The 17,549-nt window shown below is 39.7% G+C and overlaps 1 protein-coding gene across 1 annotated transcript in view; it reads right to left on the reverse strand.

The window, feature by feature from the left end:
- DAP (death associated protein) overlaps positions 1–17,549 on the reverse strand; it is a 57,496-nt gene that overhangs the window by 3,902 nt on the left and 36,045 nt on the right. Inside the window, exon 3 of the mRNA XM_082044474.1 lies at positions 1,163–1,205. Coding sequence (XP_081900600.1) covers positions 1,163–1,205 — 43 coding nt within the window. The remainder of the gene's footprint in view (positions 1–1,162; positions 1,206–17,549) is intronic.

Raw genomic sequence — 17,549 nt, forward strand, 5'->3', positions numbered from 1 at the left:
GTAACAGTTGAGCAGGTGACAGTCAGTCTAGTAAGTACGATAAGTACTGTAAGTGCTAGCAAAAAATGCCTATCTTCAAATCATAATATTGTAAAATAATTCAGGTTGGAAAGCATCCCAGGATGTCTCTAGTCCAACCTCCTGCTCAAAGCAGAGCTAGCTATCAGATCAGACCAGCTTACTCAAGTTGATTTTCAAGACCACTAAGGACAGAGAGTGACTAGCCCCTGTGGGCATTTTCAAGCTTTTGCATGCCCACGAAACTGGAGGCCTGTGTTTTTTAGTCTGAGATTTCCTCTATCACTCATAAAAAAATACCACTACCCTACAACTGTTAAAGTGCTATAAAAATTACTAAACATTAATGCAATAATTAGTTAGAGGTTAATTAGGCATCTAAATGCCTAAAGAGGTATCCACTTTGGTGCAGATGGAGCTCCAAGAAATACAGCAGTCCCTGTCTACTTACCCCTATGGGCTGGGGAAAATGGCATCAGCTTACTCTTTCCACCTACGTGATCTGACACAACGATAGCATCTTACAGGTAAACCAACCTATTACACACCCCAGTGGTGTTAAGGCAATCATGATAAAGGTACTCATCAGGTAAAGCCATGATAAAAACCCTGTCACAGCACACAAGACATGAATTACTGACCATATGATTAATGGCTAGTAAATACTAATGATTTAGCTTATGGATTTCCAGGTCCTGCCTGCTGTTAAAATCCAGGGAACAATGCCTGGAAATCCAAGTACCTCAAGGCACATATGGCAGCTGAAGCACATATCTTCAAACACGTATCCTTGCAGGCAGGAGTGTTGCTCCTCATCACAGATCAAGCTATAGCAGCATATTACATGCAACCACTTTCAAAGAAAATGAATGCAGTAATATCTAGCTTAGATATGAAAAGAAGATCCAATAAACTGAAAGTGCTAAAATTCAAAGTAAAACGGTGGGAGTAATTTCAATAAATAATTTCAATTTCACACAAAAAGAATGCTCAAAGGGAATTACACAAATACACAAAACATTAAGCCTCTTCTCATGAAAAAGGAAGGGGAATGAAAAAGCTTAATTTTGCTGTGATCAGTGATAATTCTGGAAAGCCTACAATCACTTTTCTATGATTGAAAGAAATTTAATGGTAATCTTACCCTAGCAATGACACCGGAGATGAACACCGTTGGTTTAGGTGGGCTGAAAAAAATAATACAGATTATTCGTACAAATTATTTAGCAGGTAAAAATGAAAATTATATCACACATAGAAGGCAAAAACCAAGTTGCATTTTTGGCATTTAATGAATGTTTCAAACAGACAACACAAATTTCCTCTTCAAATGACTATTGCCTTGGTATTTACAGCCAAGAACAGATCTATAGGTTTTGGCTGCTATTCCTTCACATTAATTGTGACAGCAGTAAAAGGCTAGTCCAACAACACTCTGCTCCTTGCTTAAAGCTGAGTGTCTTTGTTTGTTTGCACTGGTTTCTTAATCCTCAAATTTCATGTATAAGCTGCCAGCAGTACTTTAGGCTTAGTATATTTGTATTGCAACAATGAAAACTATAGTTGGACTAAACTTACTGCTATGATAGAGAATAAAATTAAATTCAAATTTATATCTGTCAAACAAATGGATTAAGATTCTGAGTCTCAGGAAAACAACACCCAGTACGTTAAACCGAGATTCTCAAGCAGATATTTATCTATTCTGTTACATAGGAGAATCATGTCTGCAGTAAAATAAATGTTAAAAAACGTAAAGCAAAGTCTGCCCTGCTTTTTCATTGCAGACCTTCATCCATGCCAAATGAAAAAGACTCTCCACAGCTGAAATTCGACCCTGAATTCACTAACAAGGAGTGTCTGGTTGAAGTCGTAAAGGTTGAGGGCTGCCTTGGCTGCAGAGACCATGAAATGATGGCGGAGTTCAGGATCTCATGTAGCAGGAACAGAATACCAAGCAGAATCGCGACCCTGGACTTCAGTAGGGCCCGCTTTGGCCTTTTCAAGCAATTGCTAGGGGAAATCCCATGGGTAAGGCTGCTTGAAGGTAAAGGGGCCCAAGATAGTTGGTTAGTGCTCAGGGACTGCTTCTTCCAAGCTCAAGATCAGAGCATCCAGACACGTAGGAAGTCAAGGAAGGGAGCCAGGAGACCTGCGTGGTTAAACAGGGAACTGCTGGGTAAGCTCAAGTGGAAGAGTTTACAGATCATGGAAGCAGGGGCTGGCCACTTGGGGAGAATATAAAGCTATTGTCAGAGGGTGTAGGGAGGCAACTAGGAAAGCTAAGGCCTCCTTAGAATTAAACCTGGCGAGGGGGGTCAAAGACAACAGAAAGAGCTTTTTCAAATACATGGCAGATAAAACTAACACCAGAGGCAATGTAGGCCTACTGATGAAAAAGGTGGGTGCCCTGGTGACAGAAGATACAGAGAAGGCAGAGTTACTGAATGACTTCTTTGTCTCTGCCTACTCCGCCAGAAGCTGTCCTGACAAGCCCTGTACCCCTGAGGCCCCAGAGGAAGGCTTTAGTTGATGAGGACTGGGTTAGGGACCAATTAAGCAACCTGGACATCCATAAATCCATGGGTCCAGATGGGATGCACCCACGGATGCTGAGGGAGCTGGCTGAGGTCATTGCTAGACCACTCTCCATCATCTTTGCCAATTCTTGGGAAACGGGAGAGGTGCCTGAGGACTGGAGGAAAGCAAATGTTTCTCCAGTCTTCAAAAAAAGGGCAAGAAGGAGGACCCGGGTAACTATAGACCGGTCAGCCTCACCTCCATCCCTGGAAAGGTGATGGAACAACTTATCCTTGGCGCCATCTCAAGGCATATCAAGGATAAGAGGGTCATTAGGGGCAGTCAGCATGGCTTCACCAAGGGGAAGTTATGCCTAACCTATCTCATAGCCTTTTATGAGGACATAACCAGGTGGACAGATGATGGTAAAGCAGCGGATGTGGTCTATCTTGATTTCATTAAAGCATATGACGCAGTCTCCCACAGCATCTTCATAGCTAAACTGAGGGAGTGTGGACTGGACGATCAGGTAGTGAGGTAGACTGTGAACTAGCTGAAGGAAAGAAGCCAGAGAGTCGTGGTCAAGGGGGCAGAGTCCAGTTGGAGGCCTGTATCTAGTGGAGTGCCTCAGGGGTCAGTACTGGGGCCTGTATTATTCAATATATTCATCAACAACTTGGATGAGGGAATAGAGTGCACTATCAGCAAGTTTGCTGATGACATCAAGCTGGGAGGAGTGGCTGACACACCAGAAGGCTGTGCTGCCATCCAGCAAGACCTGGACAGGATGGAGAGCTGGGTGGGGAAAAATTTAATGAAATATAACAAGTGCAAGTGTAGAGTCTTGCATCTGGGCAGGAAAAACCCCAAGTTCCAGTATAAGCTAGAGAACGACCTGCTAGGGAGCAGTGTAGGGGAAAGGAACCTGGGGGTCCTGGTGGACAGCAGGATGACCATGGGCCAGCACTGTGCCCTTGTGGCCAGGAAGGCCAATAGCATCCTGGGGTGTATTAGAAGGGGGGTGGTTAGTAGGTTGAGAGAGGCTCTCCTTTCCCTCTACTCTGCCCTGGTGAGACCACATCTGGAATATTGTGTCCAGTTCTGGGCCCCTCAGTTCAAGAAGTACAGGGAACTGCTGGAGAGAGTCCAGCGCAGAACCATGAAGATGATTAAGGGAGTGGAGCATCTCCCTTGTGAGGAAAGGTTGAGGGAGCTGGGTCTCTTTAGCTTGGAGAAGAGGATCCTGAGGGGTGACCTCATTAATGTTTATAAAGGGTGAATGTCACGAGGATGGAGCCAGGCTCTTCTCGGTGGCAAACAATGATAAGATAAGGGGTAAGGGGTTCAAACTGGAACACAAGAGGTTCCACTTAAATTTGAGAAGAAACTTCTTCTCAGTGAGGGTGACAGAGCACTGGAACAAGCTGCCCAGGGGGGCTGTGGAGTCTCCTTCTCTGGAGACATTCAAACCCCACCTGGACACATTCCTGTGTAATCTCGTCCAGATGTTCCCGCTCCAGCGGGGGGATTGGATTAGATGATCTTTCAAGGTCCCTTACAATCCCTAACATTCTGTGATTCTGTGCTTCTATGTGATTCTGAAGCCTGGTCAGCATGAGGGATCAGTTTCCCTGGGCCACTGATCTATTGAACTGACCACCTCTACAGGGAGGCCAAAGTACAGCCATGTCTAACAGCTCACACATGGTGGTGGGCATTGCCACAGTGCCTAAATTATAAATACTTAGCAACTTCAGTCGTCTAGCGGGCAAGTAAAACCATACATCTGCATGGGGTCTGCAGAAGGATGGAGACCAGGAGCTCCAGAAAATCTCCACAATAAAGATAATACTTCTGTCAGAAAACCATGTAACCTGAGGCATTGAGAAGGGAAAGAGGGTGCGGAGATGAAGTTGTGCCTCCCTCTGAGCACGTCCATAACCAAGGACTCAGAGCAGGTAGTTCATTAACTGGAGCACAAGAAGGATCCCTACTCTGTGATGTTATTGCTGACAAGGTTGGAACAACACAAAGCAAATACAAATCAAATGATTTATTAGAGGAATGATAAAGATTATTATGATGCACTTTACAACTACACAGCTTGTAAAGATTTATTAATATGATGCTATGTAAAGTTAAGGTAACAAGCAGTACAGTATTAGACCTTGATATAATAGTCTAATAAATATTGTCTGAGCCCTGTTTAAGTTATGGTTTTGCTACACAGTCTCTTAATACGCTAGTTATTCAATAAGACTCATCACCCCTTCAAGAAATCTTTGAAAGTCAGAAGGAGAAAGACAGGAGTAGAAAAAGGGAGAAAAGAAGGAAGTTCTGCTCTAAAATACCTCCATTTAAGAGTAGCAGTGATGTTTCCTGCACTGAGAAAGAATATTTTGATAGCTATATTAGACTTCTTCAATCTAATCTTCTGCCAATATAAACTAATAGGAAACAAAAATCAATAGGAAAACACTCTCATTTTATCCTAATCGTACTGAGCCAAGGAGTATGTTACAGTTTGCATGGGATTTCCTGGATGCTGAGTAAAAAACTCAAAGAAATAACTCTGACTAAGAAAACACAGATGTACTGCAGTGGCTCAAGGTACCATTCATAAACTAACACCATGACACTATAAAGGAAATCGACAGCAAACAGAAAAAAAAATGCATGGCAAGTTATTCTTCAACCATACATGGAATCTGGCTTTAGTCACACTCAGAGAAACAGTTGATTGCTTGAAGTCACATTATTATTAATATTGTATAGTGAGAAATTCAAATCAGATTATTTTTTTTCCTTATGTTCTTTCTATGACCTTTCAGTGTTCACTATGCTTGGATGACACATGAAATTCAAATAAATGTTTCCCAAAAAGAGCCTATATTTGCTGAATGTGCTACGGCTTGTCTGCCTAGCACCAGGCTGTATTATCTGCTGTCTGTTCCATACTTCCTGCTTTAAAAACAAGATAAATGCTCCCTGGTTTTGGCTAAAAATGACAACCAGAAGGAACCTCGAGCGCAATGGCTGTTTCAAGCACAGCTTTTCCCACTGGAAATCATAAAAGTCTTCTCAGAAACCCTACTATCAACATTTAAAGGACCCGAGTTTGCAAGTGCCAAGTTCCCTGGGTACACAATAAATCTGGATAATGTTAAAATATTTGATACATTTTTGTACTTATTTTTACTTAGTTGTACGTTGCTTTGTCTAAGGAACTAAGCTGATGATCCTACAAGAAACATTTTCAGAATTAGTTAAAACCAAAAATCCAGTCTGAGATTTATGCTTCAGGTAGCACTGCGGAATTAGCTAGCATATCATTATAAAAAAGACAAGAATCATTGGTACCATTTTCCTGGTAAAAATTATATCTTTCAGATATAAAGCACTTGAACACTACCATAAATAACATATTTAGCCCTGGTGCTTGGGACTGTCTTCAGCTGCACTGTCTTAGAAACAGAATGCTAATGAGGACAATCCCACAGGTGCATGTAAAACACCTCACACTAACTCACCTAAGGTTAATGTGGAACATTTTAGGATAGCACAGGGCAAACCACTGACACATCAGGAACAACCAAACAGTAATCCAGAATTGTAAAAATGTATCTACATCTCTATGCAGCTGAACAGATATATCCTTGACTTTTATCCTCTCCATGGCTTTTTGATTGGACTCTTCTTGCATTATGCTAGATTTCCAACTTCTAAATGGAAGAACGAATGGGAACGCTGATGTGGCTTACAGCTCAAACACCTCTAACCTTCATCCACAAAGATCTTCTGCAGAAACCCCAGGACTCATTTCTGGCTGACCTGAGTTCCCACACTCAGCTGCAGCACATGCTGTAACGAGGCTGCACCTCTCTACTTCACTAATTACAACGGCAAAATGCTTTGTGCCTATGGAAGATACACCAGCCTCTTATGGAGTGCATTATCATGCATTATTCTCTAGCAGGACAAAAGACAAAAAGCTGGCCAGAAACTTGAATGATTGACTGTGTCTATATTTATGTTCTGGTAAAGCCACTGGCTTTCCCCTCAATTTTACTATATTGTCCCAGAAAAGATCTTTAAAAACTTAATATTATCAATTATCTTTGATAATTTATAGAACCAGAATCAGGCCAGAGCATATATAATCACACATCTATACTAATGAAGAATTAAACAGAAGAGAGAAGGTCTAGATATTCAGTCGCTGATTCACACTTCAATTCCATTCTTAATGAAAAAAGTATTTCTCCAGATTAACTTCTTCGCAATAAATTCCATCTCTGCTGCCAGACTCTCAAACCATTGGCATTTTCAGACCCAGATTAGCTGCCAGGACTATAAATCCATAATTGCATTCTGGGACATCTACTGGGATTGCAGTGTTGCAACATCACTCATTATCTCTCCCAAGTACCCACCGAAAATAGAAACAAAAAGGGGGAATATGCACAGGCTATCATCGCTACATTTGAAAGCACTTTCAAGTGCTTTAAATTCTATTGGTGTTTTATGCGAAGCACAACCTACATTCCCAGTATTTTGTAAGCTGTGATGGTTGCTTTGAGGATATACTTAATCTGATGAAAATCGGTTTGACAGATGTTGTTTTGAAAACGCACCATTCCTTTGTCTAGGCATCAGTAAACAAGACAACGAAAAAAATATTACTTTCTGACAAAAACCGATTTTGTTTATACATATATGTGCTTTAAAGCTATTTAGTATTTAACTTTAAATAAATATGTGTATTAGCCACAGCCAATATTGTGCAAGGAAGACAATGGTGTGCTTGCCAAGACTGCTTAGAGTGTGTGTCAATACTTCCAGAGCAAATCTTTATTTTGTTATAACATATGGAGAAAAAAAACCCCACATCTATTAATATCTGAGTGTTCAAAGAACTCACTCTGATTTTATATGTGCCATGCTGCTAAGAATTGCACCTGTTTAACATCAGACTCTCTACTGGATTAATTCGTCCTGATCGTGTTCAAATAAAATAAAGATTTCTATTATTTCATAATACATAGCTGGAATAAGATCTTTATCTGACATTGCAAGTATATCACAAAGAAAATGGAATACTTGAAAAGATCATTAACTAGCTGAAATGAGGCATGAATAACATTAAAATCTCATGCTTTCACCTTAGAGGGATTGGTTGAACTGAATTCTGACAGACATACTGTAAAGACAAACACAGTGACATTGGGATTATTGTGAAATCTCCCACAGGTCACAGAACACACATAGGGCAGATGAGTATTTATCCAACTCCATTTAAAAAAGAAAAACAGAATAAATTACTTTTCTACATTAACAGGGCATTTTATAATTACTCACTGTATCCATCTATATATCCAGTGTATGCGTGCACACACGTGCAGAGGCTATGCATGTATACACATACAGATCACACAGATTCACAGCTGTCTAAGGGTGGTCCCAAAGGCAGGGAAGAGCGCAGCACATTTCCACAGCCATGTGGGGGATGAACACCCGTGGCCACTCTCCCGTTTGCAGCATCTGAACCCCCGACGGCACCATCATCTGACGGGATGGGTCCGGATCTGATGCCGGTTTCCAGTGGCGAGTTGAATGGCAGATTCCATGTGGAGAAAGGACTACAAGCATTGCTCACAATGTGATCCAGAACAAAAGCCTACATTTAGAGTCGACTAACCAGGAAACAGAACCATGCACATGCATCATCCCTTTCCACATGAACTATAAAAACTCCTCAAATGGGATATGGGTCTTAAAACAGCCAGCTGGTGCAGGAGGCGAGTGCTCCATGCTCACTGGTGATCAGAAAAAAAAATGAAACCAACATGCTAAGACAAATAAAGAATGAGAACAAACAATGGTAAAAATGGATCCTCACAGTATACCTCATTTAAAATACTGTATTCAGTCCAGGAACACCATAAGTAAAGAATCAGACCAGAAATAAAGGTGGAAAAAATAGCTGAGAGAGCATAGAGAACCTTCTCTCCGAGCAGATAGCTAAGAACTATTTGCATATGGTGTACAAAAGAGTGAAGAATATTGTTCCCATTTACCTTCATTATAGTAAAAGTAGAAAACTACACTTGAAGAAAGTAAAATACATATTTAAAAATAATAATAGCAGATGGCTTTATAATACCATAGGATTAAATGCAGAACCTCCTGAAAATAAGGCAGCATCAAGATCAAGAGTTCAGTGAGATTCAAAACCAGAATTAGACATTTATATGATGCAAACCCATTCACATCAGTTAGATTAGAAATGCATAAAAGTTGTATGAATGCTGATGCTCCAGGGCTCAAGTTATCTTTAAACTGATCAGGACTACAAAGAAAGCTCTTCTGTGCAGAGGTTATACTTAGATATTACCCTTTCTGTCTTCAACTAAATATCACAAGAGATTATCTTCCAGATACATATGATCCATCCAAAATTCATATACATACTGTAAATCAGGGTACAACCACAGTCTCAAGATTCCCAATATGCCAATATTTAAAACAGGTTAGCCTACTTTAAAAAAGACAGAACTACACAGATGTAAGGCTTCTGTTAGGCTAGAAGATATTTCGTTAAAATAGATCAAAAAATTTTAGATACTTTAAAACATATTAAGTTAATCTTCTAATGGGAATGATTCATATTTGTCTTTTCATATTCATGGGAATTAATGACACGTCTTATCGTTGGTGATCGCATTTTGCTGTTTAAGTGGGCCTAGCAAACAAACATATGAAATATAATAATAATAGCATCACATGTTTATCAAAGACTTAAGAACCACAGATCACATCTTAATTTAAGTACCAGAGAATAACGGTGGTGTTTGTAATTTGATGTTTCCTCCCTTTAATCAAATCACGCGGTGGGATGTACTGCGGCTCAATGTTGGCCTCCAACTGTGGAAAGCAAAGGAGAAATTCCCAGGACAGGCTGGGAACTGAAGAGGCACCTACCTACACAGAAGCCAGAGCTGCACCCAGCTCCCAGTACGGCGGGGCATGGGCAGCATGCGGGCAGCGCGCTCCCCCTCCCACCAGCACCCCAAAACTGCAGGCATCTGAAAAATGAGTAGAACCTTCTACTTGCCCATTATTTCCTTGCCCATTTCCAAATAATATATGTCATTCACTCTCGTTAACAAGTTGCTTAGGCAAGCAAAATGGAAAACCTATATGAAACTGTATGATTTGCAGTTACCCATTGATCCTCCAACTGTTACCTAATTAGAGCAAGTTCTGCTATTTTCTACCTTGTCCTGGCATGGTATTCACTCTGTGAACAGAAGTTCTCCAAATATTCTGAGCAGAATTTGATCTACCGTCGACAAAACTTCAGATTTTAATCCTGCTCCAATCTTTCTGGAATAAAAAGCAATTTGGCCAGTTGTTCAAACCATCCAGCTAATCTTCAAGGTTGCCTGGGAATTCGTATTTTCTGTGAAACATGAAAGCAAACTAGTCGTAATTTCAGTCTAATGCCTCTTTAAAGATGTCCAGATACTTCTTTATAGGGTTGCTTATTTGAATTTACATAGTTGCCTTTGATTTTGGCATTGTCTGCAAAAATAAATTCCAAGATGATTAAAAACACACTCAGATGATTAAAACCACATTTCTCAGCAATCGAGTAAAACTAACAAGCACACTGCTCATCAGCTTGCCTGAAATACTTTCCCATTGGTTATTTAGGTTATTAACTTTCTGGACAGAAAAGGAATAATTAGTCTGACTGACTACCAGAGGGAAATACTCTCGCTGATTGCATGGGGACACACAGTATCTGATATTCTATAATAACTTATCCTGCTGAGGTCATTTATTTATCTGCCATAGCTTTCAAACCTTTAAGATCACCCACAGGATGGCACTGTTGAACCTCTGAGTATTGTGTACAGTAAGTAGGGAACAACCTCAAAGAAATCCAGGTGCTCTGGCAAATACTACAACAAGTAAAAAGCAATACTTCCCCTTGATGCCAAATCTTGATGAAATGCAGTACATATATACACAAAACACAAATCCATTCACATACCTACAGACACTGCTTTTGGAAAACAATTTTCTTGTCTTTGTGTATAAGTCTGTGCCCTGATACACCCCATGGGAGACGTTCTACTCTGCTAAATTGCTCCTCCTCATATGCAGGCAAAATTAATGTGTTTGATGGAAGAACTCAATGCCCTATCAGGAAATTTTAATGACTATTTGTTTTGCTATTCACATACAAGAAAATGGGGTGTCCTGATCTTTTAATGAGGTGGTAAATTACTGGCCATTCTGTTTAATAGCAACTGACTGACATTCATTGTTCTTACATTCACTGTTAATGTATGGCAGCATATGGCCTGATTAATCTCACCAGCTTCTCATTCATCTTTGTTTTTAGTGATGTGTTAACCATAAAAGAAAATAATTTAAGAAACATATCCACTATCTCTTATCTCTATTGCTGTACATGACATTGCTATCAGAGAGCAAATTTCTCTTTCATGCCTTCTTCTGATCACAAAATGAAGATTTAAGTATTTCACCTTTTCTACAGACTTAGAGGATTTAGAACTAGTCTGTAATTCTCCAACTGCTGGTTCATTTATTAGGGTTCAACCCTGTTATCACAGTATCTACATTAGCTCCTAGTGAACACCAGCAACAAACTTCCCACAGGCAGTGACGGCAGCACTAGCCCACTTAATATTTGTAGCCCTGTAGCCACTTAACTGTGGAAAAATGAGCGCTATGAAAACTGACATAGCAAGCAGTACTTAAATGGTGACACAGCTCAAGGGAAACTAAAATACGCAATGAAATAGGGTAGACCATAAGTATTTGCAAAATGGCCAGCAAAAGCCACGGTGCAAAGGGGAAAGAGGACCAAATCTTCCACATACGAGTCAAATGCTGTAGCGTATGCACCTCCATACAGAGAATATAGCGGCTGTGGGCCTGCACTGCAGTGTCTCAGCTCGAGACACATAAGCCATCTGTGGCACGGCTGTAGCTCCTCCATCTCCCGGAAGAGGAAAGATGGAGTGGAACCAAAAAAATGATGTGACACTGTACTGGGAATACACAATGTGAATGCAATGAAGGAGACACAGAAGGCAGGAGCTAATGAGAAGGCGAAAATCTTCTCACTCCTGCCCAGGTGAACCTGTGCTTGTCTCAGAGAGACACAGCAGTGGCCCAGAATTGCCCAACTTTTCCTGTTAGAGTTTATATCTGAATCTTGCTTTCCAATGCCTCGAGCCACTAACTATTCAGTAGATGTGCACCTCTCACTCTTCTACTGCTTTGAACAATTGCAATACCACTTCTTATTACCATAAGCTACGTTGCAGGCACTCAATGTACATGTGTCTGCACATGCATAAATTCTACATCATCTTCCACAGCCACAGCACCATTGCGAGGAGTCCTCTCAAACAATTTTACACCATGCATTCTGCATGGTTTCCGTTCTGCAGTTGCACCCTACTGTTACGTGAAGCTCTCCAAAGCAAATGCTTAATAAAATCAGCATTTTTTCACTTCTGTGGCTGTTCATGGCTCCACCCTTAGCAGAACAGACCCTGACAAAGTTCTTGCCCATTTCAAGGCTCTGAGCACAATCAGAGGCATTATGGAAGGTCATGAAGACCTAGTATCAGATCCCATGCTGACGACTCTGTGAGTTGGCTGTACTGGCCAGGAACTTGCTTTAGTTCAAACCCTGTCAAAATTGACACAATTCTCCCTATTCTCCAGTGGCAAGTGGCATTTCTAGAGGCATACATCTTGTCATAGGAATGAGAGACCAGTAGATCCTGGAACCTGGAATTCCTCTTAATTCAGACAAAGAAAACATTCTTTAAGTATGCAATCTTATAAGAGCTCATAAAGGAACAACAGAAGACAGAATTAAAAAAATGTTTTCAACTCAACAGTTTTCTTTTAATAGTAAGAAACCACCTAGCCCCTAATAATGTAGTTCTGTAGTCCAGCTAGGTTTTTAGTGTGACAAAAGACAAGGAACAACGTACTCTAAAAGGGATTAAGACAAGGGTGTATCTTTGTTTAAATGAACTTGGAGAAATGTAATTTCTCCACAGAGAAACCAACCTCCATTGACCTGAAAGGATGCAACTATTTCATTCCTCTACTCCCATTACTACACCTGCTGCTGAGCTGTGGCAGTCAGAAAGGCAGCATCTTCATTTTCCATTTAGAAACATCTAGTCACCTGAATATAATCAGAACAGGCTGTTTCTTCCTTCCATATTTATCTTAAGGATTTAATCCAGAAGGTCAGCATCAGCTATTACTACAATAATCTGCAAAACTTCCAATAATGTCAATGGGACTTGAACTTGGTACCAAAAAAATATACAGAAAATAACCTTGAAGAAATCAATAGCAATGAGGTTCAAAGCATTACAATCTGAAGGGTTTCAAGAGGCATTCTTAGATGGTAAAGCTTTTGCTCATGCCTAGCTTTTAAAAGTGATAATAAAAGCTATGACAATGCAAATGGGTAATAGATCAATGTGCTGTTAAATCTGAATATAGTTCTACAGTAGTAGCCATTGATTTCAATGGGATGTAGAAATTTTAAAGCAACTACATACTCCCAAATGTCAATACCACTAGTGATTTTTCTATTAATCTAACAAAAATGACTGTTAATTTTCTAGTTCAGTCGTTAGATCTGTCACGTCCTCGTTCTCCATTTGTTTGAATGGCTTTTAATTGCTTTAATAGCTAAAGCAGTTCATTTCCTTAAAGAAGTAATATAGCACCTGCAAGATGGCAACTAATCACTTGCCAACATTACCTTCTACCATACAGAACTGGCTTAGATTACATTTTTTTCCTGTTGGTGATGCACAGGTAGCTTTGCTTCTTTGTTTTGCTTCTACAGGACAAATAGATCACCCTCTCTGAGGAATGAAAAAAAGAACAAGCACACCCAGTCTCAGCTGAGTTTACATCTATTAAATAGCAACAACAGTGTTCGTACTTTGTCCTGGTAGTTTGTAGTAGTATTTTATTCTGGTCATTTCCATACAGAGCACAGCAGAAAAGAAAAAAAAAAAAAAAAAAGAAACTAAAAATGACTCATTTTAATTTATCCACTACCTGGTGGCACAGTTCTGGCTACAGCGCTGTCTAAAGTTTTGTTTCTGTAGTTCTAGCTGAAGGGCGTCTTCAGTAAGAACACAGTCTTTCTGAAACATCTGCCTAGTGGTAGTACCTCTGGCCACCATCTGGATGTTATAACAAGTGACAATACAATAATAGGAGTTGACTTAAGAATCATTAGCTTACTCACCTTTGAAATCAAGGACAATGGGCATAAGTAAAACACATTTCTTATTTCAAAAATAAAGTGTACTTATCTAAGTACCAATTTAGGTTAGATTAGCAAAAAAACCTCATTCTAAACCTTCCTCCTTTCATCTGTATGCGTCAAAAAACTATTTCTGTCATCCTTTGCGTACTTGGACACAAACATTTTAATTAATAGATTTGTATTTGCTAATGGACTAGAATATACCTTTTGTGGAAGTCTATTAACATGCAAATGCAGAGATCTCTCCTAATTCAGTAGGTCATTTTCACTCTATGTAGTTCCAACAGTGTAATGGAGTCCCGGTACAACAGTTCGAAAATTAATGAAAACATATGACATCATGACAACAAGATTTTCAAACAATTAAGAAGTGGACATAGTAATTGTCACAAGTGCACCTTCTGTCATACACACAACGAGGAGTGCACATTTGTAAATGCTATACTGCCGTACTTTTTGTAATGTGGTATGACTTATTGACAGCTTATTCTTTTCAAATTTTCACATTGTGAAGAAACATTTTGTAAATATGAGACATTTCCACCACAAAAATGTATTTATCTCTTGATTCCATTAGATTTTCTTATTTCCATTCCAATTCCTAAATCTGCTGGGATATACAGTTAAACATCTGTGTAATGCTGAATCTTCAGTTTAAGAATTCAGTGTAAAACACATCCCCATTTAGTTTTTGTTACAAAAGCAAGAGGTTAGAGGGAGCTCAAGATCTGCAGGAGCAGGAACCAGAGGAAATTTTTAATGGCATTTTTTTCACAGAGGGTACAGGAGAAGTAATGATACTCTCCTTCTCTCCATCCCCTGCATGTCTACCTACCTCTAACAGCCTCTTAGCCCCCAAGGGCTGGCTCCCAAACCAACAGGTTTTTTTATTGTTTTTAATAATAACACTTTAACCGTGCACAACTGCAAGTCAATCACCAAATTGTTTATTTTCTAAGGTGTGATGACAAAGTCAGTGCTTTCCTGACAAAACATCTCTGTAGCATAATCACTTCACATGGAAACAGAGAAGATCAGGAATTTGGAGCTGATGGCAACCAAATTTTGCAGCAGGCTGGAGTGTAGGATGATACACTGTCTTATTCAGCTGAACTCTTCTAAATTGACATGATCTTAGAAGCAGCTGAAAACCTCTGCAATGAGAAGTCTTAAAAATACTTTAGAGGAAACACACCATTTTGAACCTTAACTTCCTTCTTTTTTTAATCATAGACTTAGGGAGAAAATTAAAGATACACTGGCCTGGGATTGCTACATCAAAGAACACCAAGAAAGGATTCAACTGGTTAACCTGCTTGCATCAGGAAAACATACCATGAAAGAGTGTGAACAGTGAGAGACAGAGACAGTAGAAATCATACTGATAGAAATGCATGTATCTAAGAAAGGTCTCAGACTCCATTAAGGTTCTAAATTCTGGTTTGATAACTTACAATATAGATAAAACTTTAAAATTGGGCACTCAAAAGAAAAAATCTCTAAGTTTTAATTTAACTGAAAATTAGAGACATTATTTGAACTTGTTATCTGGATGAGACAAAAATTCCAAAATAGTGAGGATGCATGGAAAGCAACAAAGTTAGATGTAACGATAATGTATTTGGGGAAATTGTTTATATCTGTGGTCACTTCTCCCCAGTGGCATAGTGACTTCCAGAGCACGTACTGCACGGTAGGTGCAAATCACTTGGTGAAGCTGGACTACAATTCAGGCTGCTCCCAGACACATAATGCTGGGGTCCAATTAATATCTAGTCCCTGATGGGGGCTGGAAAAAAAAAAAAACACACCCCAAAACCAACCAAACAACCAAAACAACCAAACACCACAAACAACAAAATAACCCCCACAAACATAAAACAACACAATCAGGTGGATTACGACAGGTTTTTGGTCACAACCTGATAGTTATATTTAAGAATCCAACATAAGAAGATGAGAAGTAAAATTTATACCTGATACATTTACTACTTTTACCTGTATTTACTTATAATTTTAACCCTCCTTTCACACTATTTCCTGAGATGACATTTTGACAAAATGATTTGTGCAAACTTTTCTAGCAGCAAACAATTTTGCCTACCTCTTTCATGTCAAATACCTACTCATTCATTTTGAGTTTATCACCATGGAAAAAGCAAAGCAGCTAGATCTAAAGAGAAAATCCTTGATTTATAAAAAGGCCAACCTATTTTCTAATTTCCATCCTCCATTTTTATGGCAAAATTTTATATTAACCAATGTGGCATTCCTATTATTAACCTGCACTTTCAAGAGAGAAGACAGGCCTCTTGTGTATACCTGCTTGAAACACTTGCCACTATGACATTAAAATTGACAGAAGGGTATTGGGCTCCTGTCATATTTATTTAAAATCTTTATAGAGGAGAAGCCCATGGAGACATATTCGAGGCACCCAGATGACAGCAATGCTATTGCAGCAACATAACGGCCAGCTGCGAACTGAAGTTTAATTTCATTTTTGTCTATCAGAGGGATCTCTTCTAGATACTTCCAGTTGCAAAGAAAGAGACGTTTCCACAGATTTTACAGCAGCGATCCTAATTCATTACTGTTACACATCAAGGGAAGTAGAAAGTAAAAAACTGTACAGGAGGTTTAAGGAAGAAAAAAGCAAGCTGTGTTATGAAGCTCTTCTGTGAAGAATGGTAACGTTTCCTGATGCAACACAGAGAGGACAGTAGCACAATCCACAGTTCAGAAAATACATGGTGCAATCACGCTCCTTGATCTGTGAGTGGAAGGAAAAGGCCAAGGACAGATAGCTCGAGAATTTTGTGAGTACTGGGCAGAAGTACAGCAGCAGAAGAAACTGTAGAGGCAAGGGAAAGGAAAAGATGGAGAAAGGGGATGAAGAAAAATGAAGAAAAAAAGGGGATCCTCTCCTTTGGCAGTACTACTGAATAAGTATCAGGAGATTTCCTAAAACACAGTGGAAGTGTAAGGTCCTCTGACAGGCCTACATGACAGAGCAGAAGAGACATCCAGGGACACTCTTCATATTACAAGAACTTGGTATCTTGTTTTATAGACAATATTAATACTAGAGAAAGCATATGAAAAAACATTGCAAAAATGCCACTGATTTGCCCATGAAGTGCTTTGATGTAGATACCGCAGAGTATCTATCCGTGGGTTTACGGCCTGATCCAGACAAAAACCTCATCTATGACTTTGTTAAGCATACAAAGGCAGACAACACTGGTGCACAAATATTCTCTCTCCTCTCTCTTTTCTGTGTGTTTGGGCTAACTACAGTTGCTTGTATGTCACATGGAGAAATAATCCAAGCACTCTTATTCCCTTGAAGGAGAGCACCAAAAGACAGATTTGCAACTCCTATAAAAAGCACTGATCAGCCATCAGCAGTAATGAACCACAAGGTATCTACATATGAGTTCTGGTACCTCTGCTATTTCCAGAACCCTAGCTTCCATACAGACCACTGGAGATTCCCAGTCTTTTAAGAATCAAAAGGTTATGACTTGAGGATTTGAAATAGGAAGCCCATAGCTGTCCACAGCAGAAGGAAATGGCCCAGTCTCTGTACCTGCTCTGTGCTGGCATGGTACAACCAGGATGTGTAATAGAAATGACATACCTAGCATTGTGT

This window comes from Streptopelia decaocto (genome assembly GCF_964273445.1).
Source record: "Streptopelia decaocto genome assembly, chromosome: 2".
Lineage (NCBI taxonomy): Eukaryota > Metazoa > Chordata > Aves > Columbiformes > Columbidae > Streptopelia > Streptopelia decaocto.